The sequence below is a fragment of the Pleurodeles waltl genome, chromosome 8 (genome assembly GCF_031143425.1).
Source record: "Pleurodeles waltl isolate 20211129_DDA chromosome 8, aPleWal1.hap1.20221129, whole genome shotgun sequence".
NCBI lineage: Eukaryota > Metazoa > Chordata > Amphibia > Caudata > Salamandridae > Pleurodeles > Pleurodeles waltl.
In genome coordinates this window covers 815975805-815999391 of record NC_090447.1, presented here as the reverse complement: position 1 = coordinate 815999391, position 23587 = coordinate 815975805, and the positions used below count along the sequence as shown (strand labels likewise).

Genomic DNA, 23587 nt, shown 5'->3' with positions numbered 1-23587 from the left:
AGGAGGAAGCAAAGATCTGGCTGCTCTTTAATCCCCAGTAGCCATAAATTCAGTAAATGTAACTTTATAGAATACAAAATCACCACTGTAAATAACCTAGAACATATATAGCTTTTTGTCTCAAATCTGGGCCCAACACTGATAATTAAACATTACATTGCCCTGTGCCACATTGACCACAAAGAAGCACAAATTAGCAGAAGTGAATCACGCGCACGCCCTAGAAACATTCGGTGTTGGTCATCCAATCAGAAAAACCCTGTGGAGAATAACATTGTCACTGTGACAATCCTTGTTATACCCTCTTAAGAGATGTTACGTATTGTCGTGCCAACTGTCATTTAGTCAATTAAAGTTATGACTGTATATGGGATGTTTGCTTTGAAGTAATGCTAACGTTTAATACAGTCCGCTTGAGTACATGATAATGATAAACCAATGGTAAATGCTGTAGGCCAGATTGGTTTATTAGGAAGTGCTGCATTGGAGACCATAGACCTGATCTGTTTATACTGCAAAGTTATCAGAAAGGCAGTAGACCTGATTTATTTATTGTGAAAAGCCTGTGGCCTCAAAGGGGATCATTACTGCACTGGGTTAAAGCCTGTAGGCAGGTACTTGGTTAGATGGATTATTATATATTGCTATAGTGGGGCAAAGAGTTTGTGCTGTGATAAAAATACTCCCGCCAATCTGTGAGTGATTTACAGGTCCTAGGCCCGGTAGGGCAAGCTTTATGAACTTAACCAAATCATACATTCAAAGCTGGATTGATTTTATCATGTAGATTTACAATTACAGTGTAGACAAGTGAGTGGTTGTTAGACTTGATAAAAGTTATGCTTTGGCACATGTGCATTAACTTAATTGTAAAGTCCTAGCCTGAGAAACAATTGTTATTGGTTGCGGCAGCAGAAAATAATTCGGGAGATTATTGAATTGTTGGAGGTTGTGTAACTTTTTATTAAACCCATACAGCACCTAATCAAATGTTAAAAATAATTTTGCCTGATCAAGTTGTGTGAAATTTATATCATTTCACTGTTCAGATTACTGAGCGAGCGCACGCTACCTGTTCTTATACTTTTCCTGCGCACACTTCGTAGATAGTTCCGATACAGGATAACACTAATGACTCGTGCCTGAAATTGCTTCGAAACTATGTAGTATAGAATAACATCCAGGCAGGTGCTCAGATTCATCAAGAAAGTAGTAAAGGCTCCCCATGGGCTATATTGATTCTCCTCACTCTCCAGCATCAGAAAAGCAAAGCACACGTGAAATGGCACAAAGCAGACCAGAACTTGCACGATTAGTGTAAGAATGATCCTGATGGACTTCTGCTTGGCTTTCGGCTTCAATTTCGAAGTTTTTCCATGCACTAAGCTCTGAATAATGACCAGGTAGCATCCAATCATCATTAGTAGTGGAATCAAAAAAAAAAAGATCAGACGAACAAAGTTTAAGAGGTTGTCCTTTTTCAAGTGCACAATGTCAAAGATTTTCAAGCAGGTGGTGAAGTTGGAGGCCTTATCTGGATCGTTGTGTGCAAAAAGCAGCGGTGTAGTGGAAGCTAAGGTCATTATCCATATTCCTGCACAAGCCACCACAGCTTTGCCTATGTCCCTGAGCTCCTTGGCATGCTTAGGCTGCACTATGGCCATGTACCGATCAACACTGATGAAAGCAAGTAACCAGAGGGCAATATTTGGGTAACAAATAGTGAGTGCCCCAAGTATCCGACAGAGCATATCTCCAAAGGGCCAGTATTGATTACCATAGTATGCCAGTCGAAAGGGAATAAACATAATGAATAGCAAGTCAAGTAACGCAACGTTCATCATGTAGACCGTTATGGTTGTTCTCTTTTTAGTGGTGCAGCTGAAGACCCATAGTGCAGTGAGATTAACACACAATCCAATTATTAATACAGTGCTGTAGAAAATGAGTGCAGCTACACGGTATTCTTCGGGTTGGCTGAAATTCTGCAGCGTGGGTTGACTTTGATTGTTACTGATTGTCGCCATCCCCTTTTGTCATCAGGTTGAGTATCTTTTGAGAAAACCACAGATAAATAGGAGATGGTCAATTGGTTATCATTAAAAATATGAACAAGTCACAAGTTACAGTACCTCATTTGCATACTTACTAGTTCTTGAATGTTGCTTGTGCTGTAGTGGACGTGTTTTTGTGGTCAACGTGATGCAGTTCTACAGTGCAGCAAAAACATCCTGCCCACCATACAGGAAATAACCCACTCAACTGAGTAAAGGCTGTTTAAAAAAAATACATAACACACTGTCTGTGTTCACTCAAGTTGAGGGGACGATTGGTGGTTGTTAGTTTATTCCATAAGCAAGAGGTATTGTGCATGTAGATGTTACAAAAAATGTATGTTGTCTTTCATTAATTGTGCCTGTATCTTACCAAATAAACACATGCTTGTTCAATGCACCACTACAATGAAGAAATCAGTAAAAGAAAAGTACAAGCCAAGTTCAGTGACACATGAACAATAAGTGATTGTTAAGTTGTTAGAAATACTTAGACACTAGAGGTGAACAAAATATTACTTGTTTCGGATAGTAATGGTGACTGTGTACATATATTTGCATGGTACTTTCCTAAGAAAAAGTGTTTTTGTTAACTTTTGTCCTGCATGGCGAATCTACACATTACTAATATCCATGCATGTAGGTTTAATCATTCCACACTTTTCTCACAAATAAAGGCTCCAGCACTCCAACAGGTTAATACCCCATGCACTTATTAAAATACAAAGTATACGCAACTTAGATGCGTTTCGGCTATATATGTTGCCTTGCTCTACATATGTAGCTTAAACTCATCAAAGTCTTGTATACTTTGTATTTCAATAAATACACTGAGAACTGACCCGTTTGAATGCTGGAGGCTTTTTTGGAAGGTAGGTGTGGAATTGTTGGCTCTAGGGTGGTGGCTCTTGAAGAGTTTGAGCACTGTCTCTGTTCTGGAGCCGGTTCATGAAACCACTAGTCAAAGCCATAATACGTTTATTCATGTTAAGTTCTTTGCGGATGGTATGTGGTAATGTTCAGGGGTGTGCAAAATTTGTATAATTTGCATTTGCTTATTTGGTGAAATCTTAGGAAAATGATGCATAATTACCTAAAATTCACAACCAGTATTTGATGATATATTTTATGTAGAAATGTGTTAATTTTGGGTTAAAGGACGCATTTTGTGCCAACAAAAGTGCAAAAAGACTAGCGCCCCAAGCAGTAGCTGCTCGTGTTCTGAATAGGTTGTGTTGTTTTTGAGCACTAGATCTAAATTATTGCCATGAATGGAGCATAATTATGTGATGTGGCTTAATCATGTAAAGTATAAAATTACAAAAGATTATGCCAGGATAGCACATTTTTCGCTCAGGTTTTTTATTCTTATGGGGATTTCTCAGAGGTTGCATATCCCGTGCAAATTTTCTTAGTAATTTTTGCCCTCTGATACTTCAGAAACCATTGGATAGGTTTAAACCAGGTGTCTCCAACCAGTCAATCGCAAGCTACCAGTAGCTCCCAGACCCCTTCAGAGTAGCTCACAGCCTTAAGTTCTTTTTAAATAAACACTGGGTCACATTTTTTCTTTTAAAACCTTTACATTATTATCTTCAGCCTGTAGCTAGCAGGGCCTTATAAGGAGTAATGCTGGAGTCAGATTTATGACCCAGGGTACAGAGGTGAAGAACTGAAGTGCTATGGTTTATAACTCTTTAATAAAAATCCTTGTCAACTAAGTATTGCAGTGAGAACAAAATTGTTTCTCAAAGCTTTTAAGTAGGAGAAAATTACAAAGAAAAGTTACATTTTGATTAAGTTAACTTTTCATTTTAATTTTCTCAAATTGTTTTCCAAGGTGTTGCATCTACAAACAGCAGGCCTCTTGCTCCCAGTGGCTAGTAGAACACTGTGCCATATTTATAAATGAAAAATACAGTCATTGCTTAAATGTGAGAATGCTTAAATGGGAGAAATTTAAAGTGCAGAAAAATGTTTCACATTATGAACATTGTTGCACTTTAAATTCCTCCCATTTGAAAAAAATGATTGTATGTGTGTTATGCATTTAATGGTGCCACATGTATTAACAGGTATGTCCTGTGCCACAAGTACATATGACACAGGCTCTCAGTTACCCACACATCCCATTTATACGCACAGATGTTTATACATCCCCAAAGACCACACACTCACTGACACACAAAGCAGCCTTGTCATAGTGCCCCTTGTCAAAGTATTTTGTTCAAACCATAATTTTTGGCTCTATGGATATTGGGGTTAAAGTCAAGGAAGCTGGGCATGGGGGTGTCTGGTAATAATACACTTGTGATTTGGCCTTCAGTAGCTCATGATGATTTTCACTGATCAGAAGTAGCTCTCATTACAGAAAAGGTTGGAGACCCCTGGTTTAAACTAAGCACTGACCAGAAGATAATGCCTGGTCTGCTTTATTTCCTTTGTTTTTTTTGTTTGTTTCAGTGGTTTTTGAGAAAAGCACCAAAAGCACAATTCAACAAAATGTGTAGGTATATGGGTGCGAAAATACTGGCCCAGTTAGCAGCTTCAAATATGAATCTACATTGGCTCTGGAGAGCAGACTATTTCAGTTCCTTCTGACATTTTGCAGTTTGTGAACCCTACAGTGAAAGAAGTTTTGCTCTACCTTGTGAGCACACCCTAATCTTGAGGGAGCATGGCCTCAGAATGAATATATTTTATGTATTTTCCTTTGCAAATCTTTCAAAGGACCCCTTCCATTACTGAACATAGTTATCAGGGTTTTGTTTGTCAAGGTCTCCAGTATTCCACATTCTTGCTCGGTCTCACTAAACCCTACTAACCTACTCTTCTTACTGGAGAGAAAGTAAAATGTTTTTTTTTTGGCATAGCTGAAGCACACCCTTGAGGGGACCAAAAGGGTTAGGAGTACGTTTTTTTTTTTTTTTTTTAATTAAAAATACTCTGGATATCCCTGGAATTCCTGGTGAAATTCACAATTCTCGACTAATAGTATATTCAGTATTATTTTATTCGGAGCACCAATTCCTTCGGTAGACTTCTTAATAGTTTGTCATCAGCAACAACAGGAATATTAACTTCTTTGTTCACTAGTTTCTCAGCCCTGCGGGCTCCAGATTATATGGTGTTTGTTTCATTAATTGCACAAACTTAGAACCAGTTGCACAACAGAAGTTGACAGAGGTGCACTTTGTACTCCTCGTACGGCTTGGACATACCAGAAACTGATGTGCACGGTGGATCACCAACAGTGTGATGCTGCCATCTTAGGCACCCAGTTATCCCCAGAACCACTCTTTCTCTCACTTCCACCCATCAGAGCCATTGGCACACCCATCATAAGACACATGATCTTTCACTAGTTGTGCATGCCTATGTTTTATCTACTTGGTGAGGTGAAGCCTATCTTATCGTACAGAGCTTTGTCTTCTGGGAAAATCAAAGACTTGCCTAGTTCCTTTAAAGACATAACCTTCAAAATTCAGGCTTAGTGCTCACAATAAGGGATTATTTTGTTTTACCCAGCAAAGTGTGCCCTGTCCTTTAAGCTGTAAAATCATATATAGAAACATGGAAAGTTTAAAGTGACTACATTTAAAGCAGTAATTATTAGAGCTATAAAATACATAGTTTCAGTTTCTGACCCTGAAGTTAAAACTGCTGCTTGAAGTCACTTATCAGAACACCAAGAAGTAAAGTTCCAGACATTGATATCACTCTAATGCTTGTGGCTGGTAAAAAGTTGGCCAGGTATAAATTTGGGGACCAGGTATAAATTTGTCATATAATGTACAATGTGTAAGTCAAGTGGAGTAATGCCTTGGATCGCAGATTAGGACACATTCATCCTTTTACTTTTGGTCCTTTCACTTATATGTTTAGTGATGCTCCACAATCAAAGTTATTGTTTAAAGGCCGTATCTAAAAGTCTCCTTTTTTCTCAAGAAACAGCACACTTGAAGCACCAACTGTATCCTGTGCCATAGCTCGCTAGCCAGGGAATCAGGATCTGTGTCTGTTTACGGATCCACAGATCACCCATATCTAAGTTAAATCTAACTGGACAACAAATTCGCATAGTGGGATTTTGTGACGGGTGAAGGAAAATGGTTCTTGCCATTGAGGGGGAGCAGGACTGCCCACTTCAGATGTGGTAAACAACCCCAAAGTCACAACTTTGTGGGTATTCACAAACATTTATAGTGCATTTGCCACTCAAGCAGCCAAAAACTCCTACTGGAAAAACACAGGCGGAAGTGGGGCATTTGATCTGGGTCAGGGCATTGATTATTCTCACATTTTGTGATGTTGTATTGGAAGTGATTTATTTTCTCACGTGTAAGGTTGTTTTCCTTGTGAAGAAAGAACTGGAAGTGTGCACAGTTGCTCAATTCTCTGTATCTTGCAACAATCGTCATGTGTTGGGCTCAGGCAAATAGGCGTGCGCAAAGAAACTACGGAAGTTCTAGGTCTTGGTTGGGTATGCCTGAAGCTTTACAAATCGGTAAAGTGTACTCGAATTTATGTAAGTTGATAGCATGGTCCTAGGTCACACTCAGGTCCCAAGTTTTAAGTGTTTATCAGCTAAAACGATAGTTCCTGCACAGTAAGGCTGGTGCAAGTACTGAATCTGTTCTATAAAGAACAGTAGTTTCAGTTTCGATCTTCAGTGGAGTAGAACGCTTTTGATAAACGATGTTCAGAAAGACATCCAATGTTTGTACATTTATGCTACTGACCTGCAGTGATAGACTTAATAAAACTACATCATTTTATTTGACAAGCTCCTTGGTTTGTATTCCAATTCAAAATTTAATTATTGCGCCAAACCTATTCATTAAGTACGAAGTTGTTGATTATTTTCAGACTCGTCGGGGAGTTTTAAACAACCCATTAAGTCTGTGTCTATTAAAAAGCCACGATTCACACAATATGTACGGTAAAGCATTGTTTAAAAACTGGTGCTTGATATTCTAATCTGTACTCCAATTCGCTATTTTAAATGGCAAGTCTTGATACACCTTTTCACATAATAAAAAAGCAATGCTTGCAGTAGTAAAAAGTGAACACATGTCTTACCTTCGGTGCAAATCGATGTTCTTTTAACAATCTGTAAGCATTTTGAGGCTCCGGTCTACTGAAGATTTCGTCTTTCTTCCTCACTCTAAAGCGCGTGTGTAAAAATAGCAGAATTTTCTAACATGTCTGTGCTCAGGAAATGGCTGTGTAGAAACCCTTTCTGTGTGGGCTTTTTTTGCCGAAACAAATCTGTTTTTTATTGGTTGAGGATTTGGTCGCAGGTTCTGCACTTTTTTGTAGACTGCAAATTATTACAACGCGGGGAACTTCATAGTATGCAGTTACTTTGTACTGTTAAAAGGAAGGCAGTAAAGAAAATCACATGTACGCATGATGACAGGGAATCATTGCGTTAAGTGGCACACCAGACTATAACACTAGTTTTATGCAGGAGCTCCAATGAAGGTGTACTTAGCAATACGTCTTTAAACCTCATAACTCATATTCACTTATGGAATCAAACACGCCTTATGATCAGATCTTTGTTTCCTGAAAAACAAAATATAATGGTGAATTGCGATCAACTACCTAAGATACAAAGCGATCTTGACAATGTGTGGTGCCAAGGCTTTTTTTCCATCACAAATGATTTGAAAGCCACACCCCTTCAGGTAGTCAGGAATGTTATCTTAGTCTTAGGGAGTCATTTCGGGTTTGGCGGTCTCATGACTGCCATGTTGGCAGTGGCAGTCGTACCACCAACAGGCTAGTGGAGATGACCGCCAAATTATGTCCATGGCGGTATTCCCAACCAAATACAGCCAATTCACCGCCAGCACCACCAGTGTGGTCAGGCCGCCATGGATGGCTGTAGCCACCCTCAGACCAGCGGAGACCATGTTCCCGCCAGACAGATATCGAGGCTGCACACCGCCAAGGTTTCTTTCACATCGCACCACCACGGAAACCCTGGCGGAAACCAACTGTATAAAAGGAGACACTCACCTTCAGGAACACATACCCGTCTGGAGCCTCCATGGAACCTGAGCTAGTGGTCTTCTTGCTGCTCCTGCTCGCCCAACGACTCCGAAACCAGTGATGATGACAGCAACCATGAGTACGCACACTTACCTGTCACTGTTGCACAATGCCAGTGTATCTACGCACACACAACATACACATCCTGAACGGATGGCGATGGTGACACACACATACCCTCACACTGACACTCACACACAGCCACATAAACACACGCACATACATAGTACACACACTACAGCCAACACACTCACATACATCAAAAACACACACCAACTCCAATATAGACAGCACCTTCACAGTCAAACACAACAACCCACAACACTACCGTAACATCTCAAAAGCAGCGTTAAGCATCCACAATACACACCTCCACTTGACAAATCATACATACAACACCACGTAACAACACCAGAGAACCAACACACACAATCACACATCCATAGAATGAGGATACGTCATACCCAGCAAACACACTTCACAACGAATCTGACATACCAATCACCACACACACTCATGCATACAGTATAAACACAAGGGCACAGAGCACGCCAAATATTATGTCAACAATCACATCACACAATACCAACACAAATCCATGTCCCCAACTCATACATACCCATCACACAATACCATTGCATACGCAATTCCTTCACTGCAGGACAAATGCAATGCACACACCCACACATGCTGCCCAGACACAACTGGTAGTACAACCACCACACACACAAAACTAACTCACACAAAAAAAAGCAGCCAAGACCAAAAACAACTATAAGAAAGGCAGGAAAAATATGTAACTTTGGAAGCAACAACTGGTTGGTCCAGATGTATGTGAATATATATATATATATATATATATACTGAACTATTGACAAATATGAAGGACTTAGGCCAGTCCAAACACATATGTGCATCATGCACATACGGCACTTCCAAATGCCCCTACTTGACGCCTGTATGCCATATAGCCTCCACAGGTAGGGGCATCAAGGGGGCAGGCACCTCAAGGATTGGAGGGGGTTTGGGCTTAGGTTTGGGAGGGGGGTCTCCGGTTGAGGCTTAGGGAAGGGCTGTGAACTCTTGGGAGGGGTCAATTTCTTGGCGGACGGGGGACATGGCTACTTGTAGGGGGCCAGGGTAGGACTTGGAGGTGGAAGGGCTGGACTTGGGAAGGGACACAGATCATTTGGGGTCACATGGGGTGGGAGAGAAGTAGGGAAAAGGCACAACTCCGAGAGGAAAAATTTATTCAACACATAGGGACGGTCAAGGCAAAAGGGTTTGGGAGTGGTTGTAAGGGGTGTTTTGGTGGATGTCTTGGGCGCATGTGTGTGCAAGGTATGCTTGTGTGTGCTGGGTATCTGTTGGGGGGAGTGGGCCTTTATGTGTCTTGGGAGGAGGGGGGTGGAGGTGCTGGGAGATGCTGTGTTGGATGAGAGACTGTTGGGGTGTTGACTGCAGGTATGGTGGATGTGCTGCATTTAAGTGTGTCTGTGGTTCTGGTGTTTGAGGATGTGGTGACTGGGGTGGATGTCTGAGGGTTTGCTATTGCGCTGACTGTGGGTAGGATAGGAGTTGTGGCTGGATCAGCGAATGTTGGTGTGGTGTCTGCAGATGTGTCGGGTGTAGTGCCTGTAAAGGTGAGGGTGGTGGGGGAGTCAGTGCAGGCAGTGACTGTTGGTGTGTCTGCAGGTGGGTGTTGTTTGTGGGCATGCCGGTGTGGGTCTTGTTGTGCTTGTGTTTGTCAGCGGTACCCTTGGATGTTGAGGTGGAGATGCACTCTTGTCTGTCGGTGTGCATTGGCTGGGACGAGGATGAGAGGTTTGGGATTGGAAAGAGGAAGGTGGAGTGGGGATGGAAGACAACTGGTGACTGGCTGCCCTCAGTGTGGAGGCCAGAGCCTGAAAGGATCTCTGTAGGCCAGCCAGTGCACCATGAATGCCCTCCAGGAACACATTGCTCTGTTGGACTTGAGTTGCCAGTCCCTGAATGGCATTCACAACGGTCAACTGACCCACAAAGATCGACGTCAGGAGGTCAATAGCCTCCTCACTGAGGGCAGCAGGGCTGACAGGGGCAGGGGCAGAGGTGCCTGCAGCAAAGGAGTCACCCACCCTTCTGGGAGAGTGGGCACAGACAACTGGGTGGGGAGCTACAGGAAGGGCGGTGGTATTAAGGGAGGTGGCGGACAAAGATGGTGCTGGGGTGGTCCCAGAAGGGTCCTTCACTGCCAGGGAGTGTCAACTGGAGGAGGATTCTGAGGATGATGATCCTGTCTCCCTCATGGCTCTCCCCTCGCCCTCCGGGCCACCGGGTGCCTCACTTTCAGTGGTATAAGCACTCCGGGTCCATTGGTCAGCAGCATCCCCACTCCCTGTGCCCTATCTCCTTCGACTACCAATGCTGGTGCGCACAAATAGAGAGAGAGGGCCTGTGCCCCATCTCCTTCGCCTGCCAATGCTGATACCCACAAATAGAGAGGGAGGGAGATATAGAGAGGAAGAGAGAGGGGGTCATCACATTCTTCACATAAACACATTACAACATGGACAACTGTAGGTATACATCTCCCGGCTAGCCAATCTCATAGAAAACCACATATCCTACATCATGTCACAACATGTTACTTCTATCCACCCCTTTATGTCATCTGTCACACACACATTATAATCCAAGTGAGATAGCACAACTGGAGCAATCCAACAAATCACCTCTAAGGCTATGTCTTCATGCTCATCATGCCTTGGCTAAAGCTGAAATTCTGTCCTAATCCTGATGATAACTCTCCATACTCCTATCACCTTTAGGAAAAGCAGTTGACTGATCACACCTGACCAGTCCATGTCCATAAGTAATGTCCCATGAAAGTTGACAACTGTATTCACCGACCACACAGCACCTGCCATTACAATCACATGCCTGGCTGAACCTTCTGTACATGTATGCCATAATGGATACAATCTCCGATGTAGCCACAGCAAGTGGCATTCCCATACAGATGACATCTGATGTTTAGAATACACGTCTGAAGAACAGCCATGTCACTACATGTACCAAATCCCAGAGGAATATCTGCAGGCACTATTCACATAGCACACATGAGACATCCACTGACAATCTCAGAGAGCAATGTAAGAACAACTAAACAAACACCAGCCTACAGGTACATTATAGGGCACATAACATTCCACCCGACATCCAGATACAGTTCCACGACATGATATGAGTAAACCAACATCACTCACACCATTCCTGACGTGATTACCTGTACCTAAGTCCAGACAACGCACACATCCCACTTAAAAGACGTGGAAGTACTTGACTGTCATTGCACTGACAACATATCCCACAATAACAACACCTGTTTTATAAATAGCTGTACAGCTAAACCATTACATCTTTAACTAAGAAGTGAGTCAATACCGAGTTCTGTCCAAACTGCCCACATCAGCTAGGCTATGGTTAGCAATGATTGTCCCACTCTATAAGATGTGCCCCCAAGTGACCATTGAGACATGATAAACTCAGCTAATAACATATGTTGCACTCCTATTGGTAGGGCACATATAGCATGGACATTACATATTGTCAAAGGGTAGGTCAGCCTAGCCACTTACTTCCTCTAAAACAAAGCCATTGGGATAAAAGTGATTGGCCCACATGTCAATGACATGGACATGCATGAAAAGGGTAATTAGACAAATTCAGACACCGAAAGTTGAATCTCCTTCCGTTAAAACCTTCACATACCACATAGTATGAATATGAAGGGACAATGGGGACACATCTACAAACCCATATGTACAGCCCTCTACCGGCCATATCTGTTGACTTATTGAGATGCGAGCCTCACATGAAGTCAATACCTGTACCAGGACAAAGTTAACTCGCCCCTGTGCCAAATCTGTCAGGCACACAGTAGCAAATACAGGTGATCAACACAGATGGGAGTGGCCAGACACCTTAGAGCTACTTAATCACATATGCTGATGGATGGACCTGGATATACTCTATGGGTAGGATGATATAGCAGCTTACATTCATAAACATGGCTGGGTGGTGTCACACATGTGGCATTGTCATTTGTGCGTCTCCTCATGCAGTCATAGATATACTTTCACACAGGTGATCTCAATGTATACCTAGCAAGCCCTGATTCCAGATCTCCATCTAATAGTCAGGCAGTGTGAGTACTATGTATTCCCACTGGTATACATACCTGTACCACCTACTACATTGTCACAGCTGCTAAAGTGTGACTGCAAACACCATACTACCAGAGCCAAGTACAAGGATACAGTCAGTACTTACCCCCTTGTGGCTGCTGTGGTGCCCTCAAACGCCCATCCACCTCTGGGTAGGCCTCTGCCAAATGCGGGCCATTTGGGGGGGGGGGTCAGGGTCCGACGCACACCCCTCCCTTGTTGGGAGGGGATCCCCAACTGGGCCTCAGTGATCTTCCTGGCCCAGTGTCTTAGATCCTCCCACCGCTTTCGACAATGGGTTCTCTGCCAGCTTAGAACCCCAGGGTCCGCACTTGCTTGGCGATGGCACGCCTAATCCCCTTCTTCTGATAAGCGTTGACCTGCATTGATGACACAGACAAAAGGAGAAAGTCATGTACACATGCACCATCCCAATAGGAGTGGTCAGTACACATCAGTCACAGCAAGTAGGCACACATACCGATCCTCTCTGCTCACACGCCTTCACAATATGCTATCTGCTTGAATTTACACCCTCACCAGGTCACATGCCCGATGCAATGTCACACACAACTCCTATCACACATGGCTAGGGCATTGGACTCAACTGCTCCTCTGGTGCCCCATTTTGCTGGTCATACAGGGGTAGGACCTCCACCACTAACTTCTCCAGCACCTCTGGGGTGAAAGTAGGGGCCCCATCACCTCCAGGATGTGGCATGATGGCTCCCAGAGGCAGTACACAGCAGCTCACGTCTTGGCGGTCTTGCTGGCAACAGTGTCAGGAGTCAAGTGAGCAAAACTGCAGAAATAGCGATAATCGCCACCACTTACAGGACCTTGACCGCCGGTGGTCATGCCTATTTGCCTCAATCCGCAAAAGGCAGCAATGTTTTAACCAATGGCAAGTTCTGCCGGCACACTTAGGTCACTTCCAACTGTCCACTACAGTAGGTTAGGCGCCTGCCGTTTTGGGCACATGTAATCGATGGATGTGCTTCATTATCTGCGTCTGTCACTTACTACCCCAAAAATCTATGTAACCGTATGTTGTCCCATCATGGTTGTGCAACATATTGTGACAATGTTTACACAATGAGGTCTTGAGGGAATATATATATGGTGAGAACTATGTTAAGCTACTCTGAGGAACATAGTCCAAAGGGTAGATATTGGTAGAATCCAAAACATATGTGTGATTAGTGCAGGACAGCCAAGTGTCACACATATGTACAATAACAGTTGTTTCATATGTGCAATCCAATTTACATGTTAGCCAATGTGCAGCTATGAGGGTGAATTAGGTGCATGTCTAGGGTCTGTATTGTATATGTCAGCAGTGCTACGCATTGTCTACAGATGTTAGGCAACAGGTAATATACAAAGTGTTAATGATGTGTGCATACTACATAACTCATTGTACATCCCTTCCTTTCAACATAGCCACCCTGCCATAAGGAGAGTGAGACAACCATCAGTATACCGTCCACTAGTAGACCTGGAAACCATGGAGGACAGGCATGCCATCCAGACATATCATTTGAATCGTAATACCTTCATGGATCTTCATGGAGCCATATCTGGTGCCAGCCATTTGCAATGCCTATGGCATACCTCACATCATTCAAGTATTGTCAGTGTTACACTTCCTGGCCACAAGGGTCCTTTCAGATTACTTTTGTCTTAACAGCAGGGATGTCTCAGCCCATGTTCAGTCTGGTATTGACGGATGTACTGTGTGGATTGTTGAAACACCTGGACAGCTACATCAGGTTCCCCCAAAGAGCGGATTTGGCCAATGTGAAGGCAGACTTTTATGAGATAGGATACATTCCTCATGTGGTAGGAGCCATTGATGGCTCCCAAGTAGCCCCGGTCCCTCCTAGTGCCAATGAACAGGTTTAAAGGAACAGGAAAAACTATCACTCAGTCAGTGGTGGTGTGTCCGGCAGACCAGTACATCTCACAGCCAAGTTTCCTTGATCTGTGCATGATTTCTACATAATGCGGAACAGCACTGTCCCACATCTGATGGCACGACTACAAACAGAGAGGGCCTGGCTTCTTGGTAAGTGTGCATTTTAGTGTGTGTTTCAGTGAAATGTTACCTGTCATCACAGTGTAACCAGTTGCAGCACCTATTTATGAGTTGTTCTACCATTGTGTTCATAGGTGACTCAGGCTATCCAAACCTCCGTGGCTGTTGACACCAGTGAGGTACCCAGCCACGCTGGGGAACTCCGTTTCAGTGAGGCCCACGGGAGGACATGGCGTGTAATCAAACAAACATTTGGGCTCCTGAATGCAAGATTCAGGTGCCTGGACTTATCTGGAGGAGCCCTCCTTTACCCTCCCCACAAGGTATGCCAAATAATCGTTGCCTGCTGAATGCTCGACAATCTATCCCTGAGACGTCAGGGTGATGCAGCTGGACGAGTGGCTGGAAATGCTGATATGGCAAGTGATGAAGATCCAGAGGAAGAAGGAGCAGCTCACTCTAGGGCAGATCTCATCAATCAGTACTTTCATTGACACACAGGTATGTGAAGTGGACCTTTAGAAGTGTTGAATGTGCACATTTTGAATTGGATGGCTGCCATTACACCTCCTGACTTGAATCATTAGTGGGGGTGTAATGAGCTCCAATGCCTATGTGTGAGTTGTGAAAGCAGACTGATAGACTGTAATGTGTACAGTAACAAAATGGTTAGCTCAAACATATATTGTTACATCTGATCCTAACATACACTTCTGTAATGGACTAATCAGTATTGAGGTATGTTTCTTGTATTCTCCTATCCTCTTTGCCTTCCACTCACTAAACTTGTTATTTTGTGTTTCGCTCTGCAACCTATGACGTGAGGTATTCATTGTCAGTAGCCAATGGTAACAGCTGACAGACATGAGAGGTGTACATGACAGATAGCTGGTAAAATGGTTATAGTTACAGTGGGATGGAAACATGTTTGTACTCCCTGCATACAAGTGGGGTAGTGACTGTCTAGTCCGTTCCTATTACCATTGGGGTTGAGGGGATGTGAAATGGTGTATTATGTGTCAGTTGAAGTTTGTTGCCCATGTGTGAAGATTGGATCATGGCCTGTGGCAATTCAATGGGTGGGATACTTTGTGATGACCATGGGGCCTAACTTTGTTTGTATTCTGACGTTGCTGTGCAGGTAGCTGTATAGTGACAAAGGGGAGTAACAATCCAATGGGTGAGGGCCCATTGCTAGTGTTTGGTTAATGTACTGTGTTCCTCAGTGATGTTGTGTGTGTTCCATGTGATATGTAATCCTGTAGCTATGGTATGTGTATGTGAAGAGTCTGTACCTGGTGATATATAGGTCCAATCTGGGTGCCCCTGCTTTGTAGGTGGGTTACCATGGGCATGACTTCTATTACCTGTATTTATGCATCGTGTGCCACCATGCCTTCCACCCTCATAGTACTCTCTGCCATGCTCTATTTGCAGATCTATTTGCAGATTGGAATACTGACTATACTGTGGTGTTGGCCTGGATTTCGACCTCTCTGACATCTGTCCTGTGACATTTCATTTGTTATGTGTCTCCTGCTGAGGGAGCATCCCTCTGATGATCATTACACTGACTGTGCGATGCAGGGGGGCATGACCAGGCCACAGTTGGCAAGCATGGCAATTGTTGATGTATTATAAAAAGACATTTACAGTAGCTGTGCTCATTTGTGATTTATTGTGCATATCAGTATACTAAAGGTCAAAATCAAAGTGCTTAAAGGAAAAATAGGGAGATGAGTTAGGTCATGGTAGATGGATTCATCAGAGAAGAAGCTACACCAGTTGTTTACACAGGTCCAGTGTCATTACCATGGGAAAATTGAGTCATGTCTCAGAACAGTCTAAAGGGTGTCTCAGTGGCACACAAGGGTGGCATATCAGGAGAGGTTCACTTCCTGGCAGTGGTGGCATGAAGAACAGGAGCATTTGGTGATTAGGTGGGAGGTGTAGTGGGACATTTAGTTAATTAGAGAGTATTTGGGTGGTGAGGAAGCACACAGGGCAATACAGTAGTGTGACATGACTGTTGTGGGTACTTACCAAACTCCAGTCCCCCAGATATTCCAGTCAGGCCCTCAGGATGACCTTCTCCTCCCATGATGTGAACTGTGGGGGGAGGAAGTGGGGGCCCACCACCAGTCTTGTGCATGGCTATTTGTTGGCGTAATGCCATGGAATGCACCTTCCCCGTAGGTCGTTTCACCTCTTCCTGATGTCATCCCTTTATGCATGGATGCCTGCCTACTGAGTTGACCTTGCCAACTATCCTTTGCCACAACTCCGTTTTCCTGACAATCGATGTTTGTTGGATCTGTGCTCCAAACAGTTGTGGCTCTACCCTGACAATTTCATCCACCATGACCCTCAACTCTTAATTCGTGAAACGTGGGAGTTTTTGTGGGGACATGGTAGTGATTGTGTAGGCGGTGTGTGGGGGTATTGTGAGGGTAAGGGTGCAGTGTTGGGTAATTAGTGAGGTGTGGGTACTGCGCTGTGAGGGTGTGACGGTTGTCCTGATTTGTGTGTGCTTGTGATGTGTGTATTGTTAGTTGTGCTTATATGGGGTGTGTGCTGAGTGTGTATGTCTGCCTACTGTGTGAAGGTGCTATAGCTATTAATTTTGCCTACTCTCTGGGTATCTGAATGGCATTTTTTTTGCAAAGGATTGTGGGTTGTAAAGGGATGTGTTATATAGTGCAGTGAGTAGGTGTGTCAGGTGTTGGGTATTAAAAATATCCAGTGTGGAATGGTGTTCTGCCAGATGTGAGATTTGACCGCGGCGGTTCACACCGCCAATGGTTTTCCGTCATGGAAGAACCGCTTTGCTGATTTGTGGCTCATAATCTGGAGGGTGGAAATGTGTCGGGTTTGCGGTGCTGGTGGTGGGACCGCCTCTTTTCCACCCTCCAGTGGCCTGCCGATTTTGGTTTTTTGGCTGTCTTTTGACGGTCTTCACAGTGTGACCCTAATACAGCAGTCGGGTTACTGCCAACATGGTGGTCTTTTGGCGGTCGCCACTGCGGCCGTCTTCCCAAAAGACCGCCAAACTCATAACGAGGCCCTTAGACTCTCACCAAGTTTGTCACTCAATTTGACACCTAGAAGTACCTTTAATTAGCTCTTGAGTTTGAGTCAACAGCTAGCGTATGTTAGAATGATATGAACTTTTTTACTTAATGATTATGTGATGTGCAAATTTTTCAAGATAATATACTGAGGCATGTAGCTTCCCAATAAAACAATTGCACAGTTGCAAGGAATCTACAAATTTGAAAGAATGAACCATGACTAACAAACAATAAGTAAAATGTTCAATCTCCACTGTAGATTTCTTGATTGGCTTGATTTTTAATTGTTTTTGTACAGCCAAGTACAGCTTGGATGTGCAAAAACATTTATAAGGCCAAAATGCCATTTCTCCCATTCTGAGAATGGTTGTGCCTTCTCAGAGAATTTACGGATTACCTTCTTGATCACACTTGCAAAGCACTGATTCTAGGTGACTATAATATTCAGACTAACCAAGAGGGCGATGTCCATGTTAAGTCACCAGGAAGCTGTGGGCTTTTGCAGTAGATCACCCTTCCCACTTATAAGTGAGGGGATCTCAGGCTCTATAGAGAGCAGGATGCAATCAGCACTTTAGTCAGAATGCTCATTTATTACCAGCTTTGTTGACTGCCTGGGCAACCCTTTGAAATGCTCCCCCAATACACGATATTCTGTAAGCATGGCGGCCTATGTTGTGTTTTGCTGAGGCTCCCTGTAATGCAGTCTGTATTTAACCAACCATCTTGATCACTGACTCCATTGTTTGCGTAGCTTAGCTCTAAACACCTTCACATTGGTGGCGCAGGTATTTTACTGTGCATAGCCTGTTAACGTGGTTTCGCCTTTCTCACCAGAGAAGGGAGCATAATGTGGGGGACGAATCCTTTATAAGACTTTACAAGACTGAGAATGTTTATGGTAGAGAAGGGTTCAGCTTGGTCTTGGAAATACACCTTGGGGTTTGGCCAGTCTCTAATGTGTTTTTTTTCAACACTGACCTGGTACGACCAGCGCTTGAATTTCACAACTTACTTAACGGGAGTGGGGTTTCTAGAACCTTCCTCTTACGTTTGTTTAAAGTATGTTAGGTGGGGAAGCTTGATCCTGAGGGAGAAGGAACTCATCTCTGAGGGTGGGCTCATTGATCAGTGTAATCCTATTGGGATTGTTCTCTTCTGTCTCAGCTGTCACAAGTTCCACAGCTTGACATTGGCAGACAAAGGATGATGTTGGATTCAAGCCCCATGGTGATGCATTTTTAATTCTTAATATCTAGCTTTGCTATGTGCATGCATAAATATGTAGTCATTGCATATGAATTAATGGTTGATGTAAGGCATTTTCTTTGATTTATTATTATTCCACTGCTGTGATTATTTTAAGAGTTGTACATATGTTGCTGCATTCACATTAAGTGCTCACGTTATTCTCTAGATTTATATGAAACCTGGAAATCGCCTTAATAAATTTGTTACTCAGACTAAGAGTGCTGCATTCCTTGCATTCTTTAGCTCCTTTCCTTCTCAGCCTGTAGCAAAGCAGAATACTCCCAAAGGTCCTTCCAGTATCCAAGATTAACATGTTGTTACTCTTCTGAATAGTACCGAGGCTGGTGAGACTCTGCAAAGTCAACTGAGAGGACAACAAGGTGTTTTCTCCTCTACTCCCCCATAGGGTTGTGCGATGAAGGAGGACCTTCTCTGACCACGGGCTGGAGTAGAAGCAACAGTTGAGTGGACCACTGCAAGGTATTGGTCCTTGAAGCAGAGAATGCCTGATGGATAAGTGTGGAGTGGCATTGCACAGTACAGTGCTGTAGACTGAGAAGAAATACTGGGGTTAAGAGGTCAAGGATAGAGGAGCCTTGGTGGGCTGCAGAGGAGGGAGCGGTCTCGTCTGGGGCACACTGGGTATGACCGCCAAAACCTTGTGATCCTCTGACTGAGGCTGCCAGTAGAGGGGACTGTGTTGATGATTAACAAGAGGAGCAGTACTCTTGAAGAGATGATTGACAGAAATTCTAAGGCCGGCAACTTTAATTCAGAAAGCCCACTCTGCAGGTGCTGAGAGGAGGCCTTGAAGTGGATGGCTGATGTTTGGAATCGGAAAGACACTCTTTCCTCCACTGGGTTTACCGGTTGAGAAGTGAGTCACTGTTGCAAAGTAATACTACTACAGGCAGGAGCAAAAAGAAGTGCAGCAAGTACTTCTGGGCAATGGCAGGGTCCGGGATAGAGTCCGCAACAGGGGCTACAAACTGCAGTCGAGGGGAGCAGGGGAACTGTGAGCTTCAGTGTCATGTTGATTGATTAGAAACATTTCTATGATGTCGATCTAAGGTACAAACTGGATCACTGACTATAATTAATATCACAGACCTACTGGAGACCATAAACTAATCCCACCACTATGTTATGTAAGAACTTAGAGAGGCCAAGAAGATGTTGAGACTATCCGCTTTCTCAGCTCCCTTGAGAAGGGTCTTGCAGAGAGCACTGTACACACCAGCTTGAGTAAAGAAAGAGAGCACACAAACCAACGCAAGCTAATATAATTGATCTGTGTGCACTTTAATGGTGAACACCAAAATAATATCACTAGCAACATCATAAGGGCAACAGTACAGCACTGACTAACCCTCCCAATCAGGCCTAGGTATGGGTAATTCAAGGTGCACTAGAAGTAAAAATAGACACCACCTCCATAACAGTCAGTCTCCTGCGCACAGATCTTAGAAAGTAGGCAGATAGGGAGAATACACAGAAGAGACTATTGAGCATCTGAGAACCGAAGTTGGAGATCTACAGAACACAGTAAATTGTTTACATTCCTTATTAAATGGCTGGAAAAACACACAGAAAAGGCAGAGAGGTGCTCAGGGTGAAACAACTTGACTCACGGGTTTCACTGAAAGAGCAAAGGGTCCATCAGCATAACTCTTCATAGAGGAAATGATCATGTATGCCATGACACATAGCAGAATCAACGACCTTTTCTCTTCAGAGAGAGCTCCCAGAACTCTGGGGCCACCACTGCCATTAGGCAGCACCGGAGAGCTAAAATCGCAAAACTCTTTAGTTATTTCAGCAGAGATTTTATATTACAATACCTCTAGTAAAATTCTGCCCCATATGAGAATTGGCCTATCTTGACCAGACTACATATAAAAGTAGATAGAGACTTCCAGTTGCAGATTCCTTACATTCGAATTTTCCCCAGGCATTAGACTGAATCCAGAAGATTTTGTGAGAAGTACCCCTGCATACTGTTAGATGGTGTTGGTCAGCTCCCTGCCTGTGCCAGATATGACATCACGGGTCGTATATAGGCACCATCCCGGCATGCTGATGTCTGTTATTTACTTTCTGAGCCAGCAAGGGCTGAGCCACAGAGAGCAACCCCTCAGACAATTTTTGACTGGCTTTCTATTTTTTTATTTTTTTACTTTTTGTCGAGATTTTTTAGAGTTTCTATACTCCTGGTGCGTCAAAGGTGTTATCTAGGAAGACCAGATTCAAGCTGTACGGTTTGTGTCATCAGGCGATGTCAGTGACGGATCCGCACCTCTTGTGCCTTTGGTGCTTAGAGTGTGATCACGACCTGAAGTCGTGCTCCGTCCGAGTGTTGGGCCATGAACCCTAAAGCTATTGGCGAGCCGATGCTCAGCTCTCCGCAGGTCGAGATCTCAGTCGCGTGGAAGGTCCCAAGATCGGTTGCGAAGCCCAAAGTCCATGTCATCCCATTCTAAATCCTCAGGACATTCAAGTAAGCACAAGAAAAAGTAGAAGTCGAAGCATGCTTCTCCTTCTCCTCATACGTTGGCTGACGAGATGAGGGAGCATCAGTGCTCTTGGCCTCGTTCCGAGTATCCTGCGCCTGGGCTGTCTCCACACCTCCCCAACATTTTAGGAGCTGAAGCAACACCTATCCGACGCCGTGATTCTATTATTCCCTGTGCCTCATTTTTGGGCAGCCTGGCCCCGCCAGAGAGCCTTTGGGGCCCACGGGGTCAGAATGGACACCTTTGTGTTCTGTGGAGGCACCTCCTGCCCCGACGCAGAGGGGCACCCAAGGATCTGATCCCAGATCTTGTCCGATGCCGGTTGAGACTCCTCGACCTTCCCCTACGCGAACCCCGACACCGATACTCCCTGCGCCCTCAGGTGGCGCCATCTTCATATTCATTGCTGACTCCAACACAGAGCCAGATAAGTGTCGTCCAACGCTGGACCCTTTGGACTGGCATTCAGGCTTGGGTGAAGCCAGTGGACTAGATACCTCCCCAGAACTGACATGCTTTTTCCCCCCATTTCGTGGCTACAGAGAGTCATACTCTATGCTGGTGAGAAGAGCAGCTAAGATTGTGGACCCTGAGTTACATTCAGTGGCATGTGCTTCAACCTGGAGCTTCATATTCCGAACCCCTGCTCCCATTCTGTGAAGCCCTTTGCAGATGTCCTACAGGGTACCTGGTCCATTTCCAGCACAGGGACTTCTCTGAACAGGACTATCGCCCACCGCCATCGTCCCTGCTCTGGGTGACCCAAGTTTTCTGGCCCAACATCCCACACCGGAGAGCTTGGTTATCCAAGTCTCCACCTCCCATGACGTGTTCCCTTCAGCACACCTGGATAGGGAATCCAAGAGAGTGGACGCACTTGGGAAGAAGAAGATGTTTTCTTCCGGCAGCCTGGCACTGCAGTTCGTGAACACTGCATGCCTTTTGGGCCGTTATTCGCACACACTGTGAGATATGGTTGCGCAAGCGCTGCTGCAAGTCTTGAAGGAGGCCCAGGCTATACTTTCCTCAGCAGTTGCTGATGGGAGGGATGCAGCAAAGTTTACAATCCGATGTGGACTGGACACAACCGACTCACTGGGCAGAGCGGTTTCATCAACAGTGGCCTTGGGGTGCAACACCTGGCTGAGGACGTTTGGCTTTTCTGGTGCTGTCCAAGCTAATCTTATGGATATGCCCTCACCATGACCAAGCAAGTCAACGCCGTGTCCTCCGCCTGCTTCCTCACCCTCCGCATGCTCCGCAAGATCTTCCGCTGGATCCCCGCCGACACTAGAAAAACCGTGACCCACGCCCTCGTCACGAGCCGCCTGGACTACGGCAACACCCTCTATGCTGGGACCACCGGCAAGCTCCAAAAACGCCTGCAGCGTATTCAAAACGCCTCGGCCCGCCTCATCCTCGACGTACCCCGCAACATCCACATCTCCGCACACCTGAGACACCTGCATTGGCTCCCAGTCAGCAAAAGGATCACCTTCCGACTTCTCACCCACGCACACAAAGCCCTCCACAACAAGGGACCGGATTACCTCAACCGTCGCCTCAGCTTCTACACCCCACCCGTCTCCTCCGTTCCTCGGGCCTCGCGCTCGCTGCCGTCCCTCGCATCCACCGCTCCACTGCGGGTGGGAGGTCCTTCTCCTTCCTAGCAGCCAAGACCTGGAACTCCCTCCCCACCAGCCTCAGGACCACTCCGCATTCCGGAGACTCCTAAAAACCTGGCTTTTCGAGCAGCAGTAACCCCCCCGCCCTTTTCCCCTAGGGCCTTGAGACCCACACGGGTGAGTAGCGCGCTTAATAAATGTTAATGATTTGATTTGCCCTTTGATGGGACCCGTCTCTTCGGGGAGAAAGCAGACTTGGCGCACAAGCGTTTCATGGATTCTCGTGTTATGGCAAGGTCTGTGTGGTGCTTGACAGCCCCTTGTACCCCTCAGTCTGCTCTTCACCCTGTTAATGGCTAAGGAAGGGGTGCCCAACCGCGTCCGTTCCCCGCCAGCCACCATGTGTGCATGTAGGTCCAGTCTCTGCATGGCCGAGGACATGGGATCCAGTTCCCTTATGGATCAGGGTACCAGTGGTCTGGCCAGTAAGCGCCCCTGGGCAAGAAGCAACCCCCTGAAGGTTTGTGTGCTCTTTCTACTAGAGTCAAAGCGGCGATCACTGCATTAGCACATGGAGTTCCAATCCTTGATATATCTGCTAGGCGTCCACTTGGGCATCCCTGCACACATTTACCAAACACTACTGCCTGGACAGTCCGCTCCGGAGGGATGGGCAGTTTGCCTATTCAGTTCTGCAGGACTTTCTAGTATGAACTTAGTTCACAGATCCACCTCCAGGGATGGTATTTCTTGGGTATCTATTTGGA

General features: G+C 44.9%; 2 protein-coding genes across 2 annotated transcripts in view; one reads left to right on the top strand and one right to left on the bottom strand.

The window, feature by feature from the left end:
• Positions 1-23587, top strand: part of UBAC2 (UBA domain containing 2) — a 695090-nt gene that overhangs the window by 73808 nt on the left and 597695 nt on the right. The window lies entirely within an intron of this gene.
• On the bottom strand, positions 940-7271 carry GPR18 (G protein-coupled receptor 18). Its single transcript, XM_069205079.1, has 2 exons — positions 7137-7271; positions 940-2052 (listed from the first exon to the last, which is right to left on the bottom strand). The coding sequence occupies exon 2, from the start codon at positions 2025-2027 to the stop codon at positions 1029-1031; it is 999 nt and encodes a 332-aa protein (XP_069061180.1). The 5' UTR covers positions 2028-2052; positions 7137-7271; the 3' UTR covers positions 940-1028.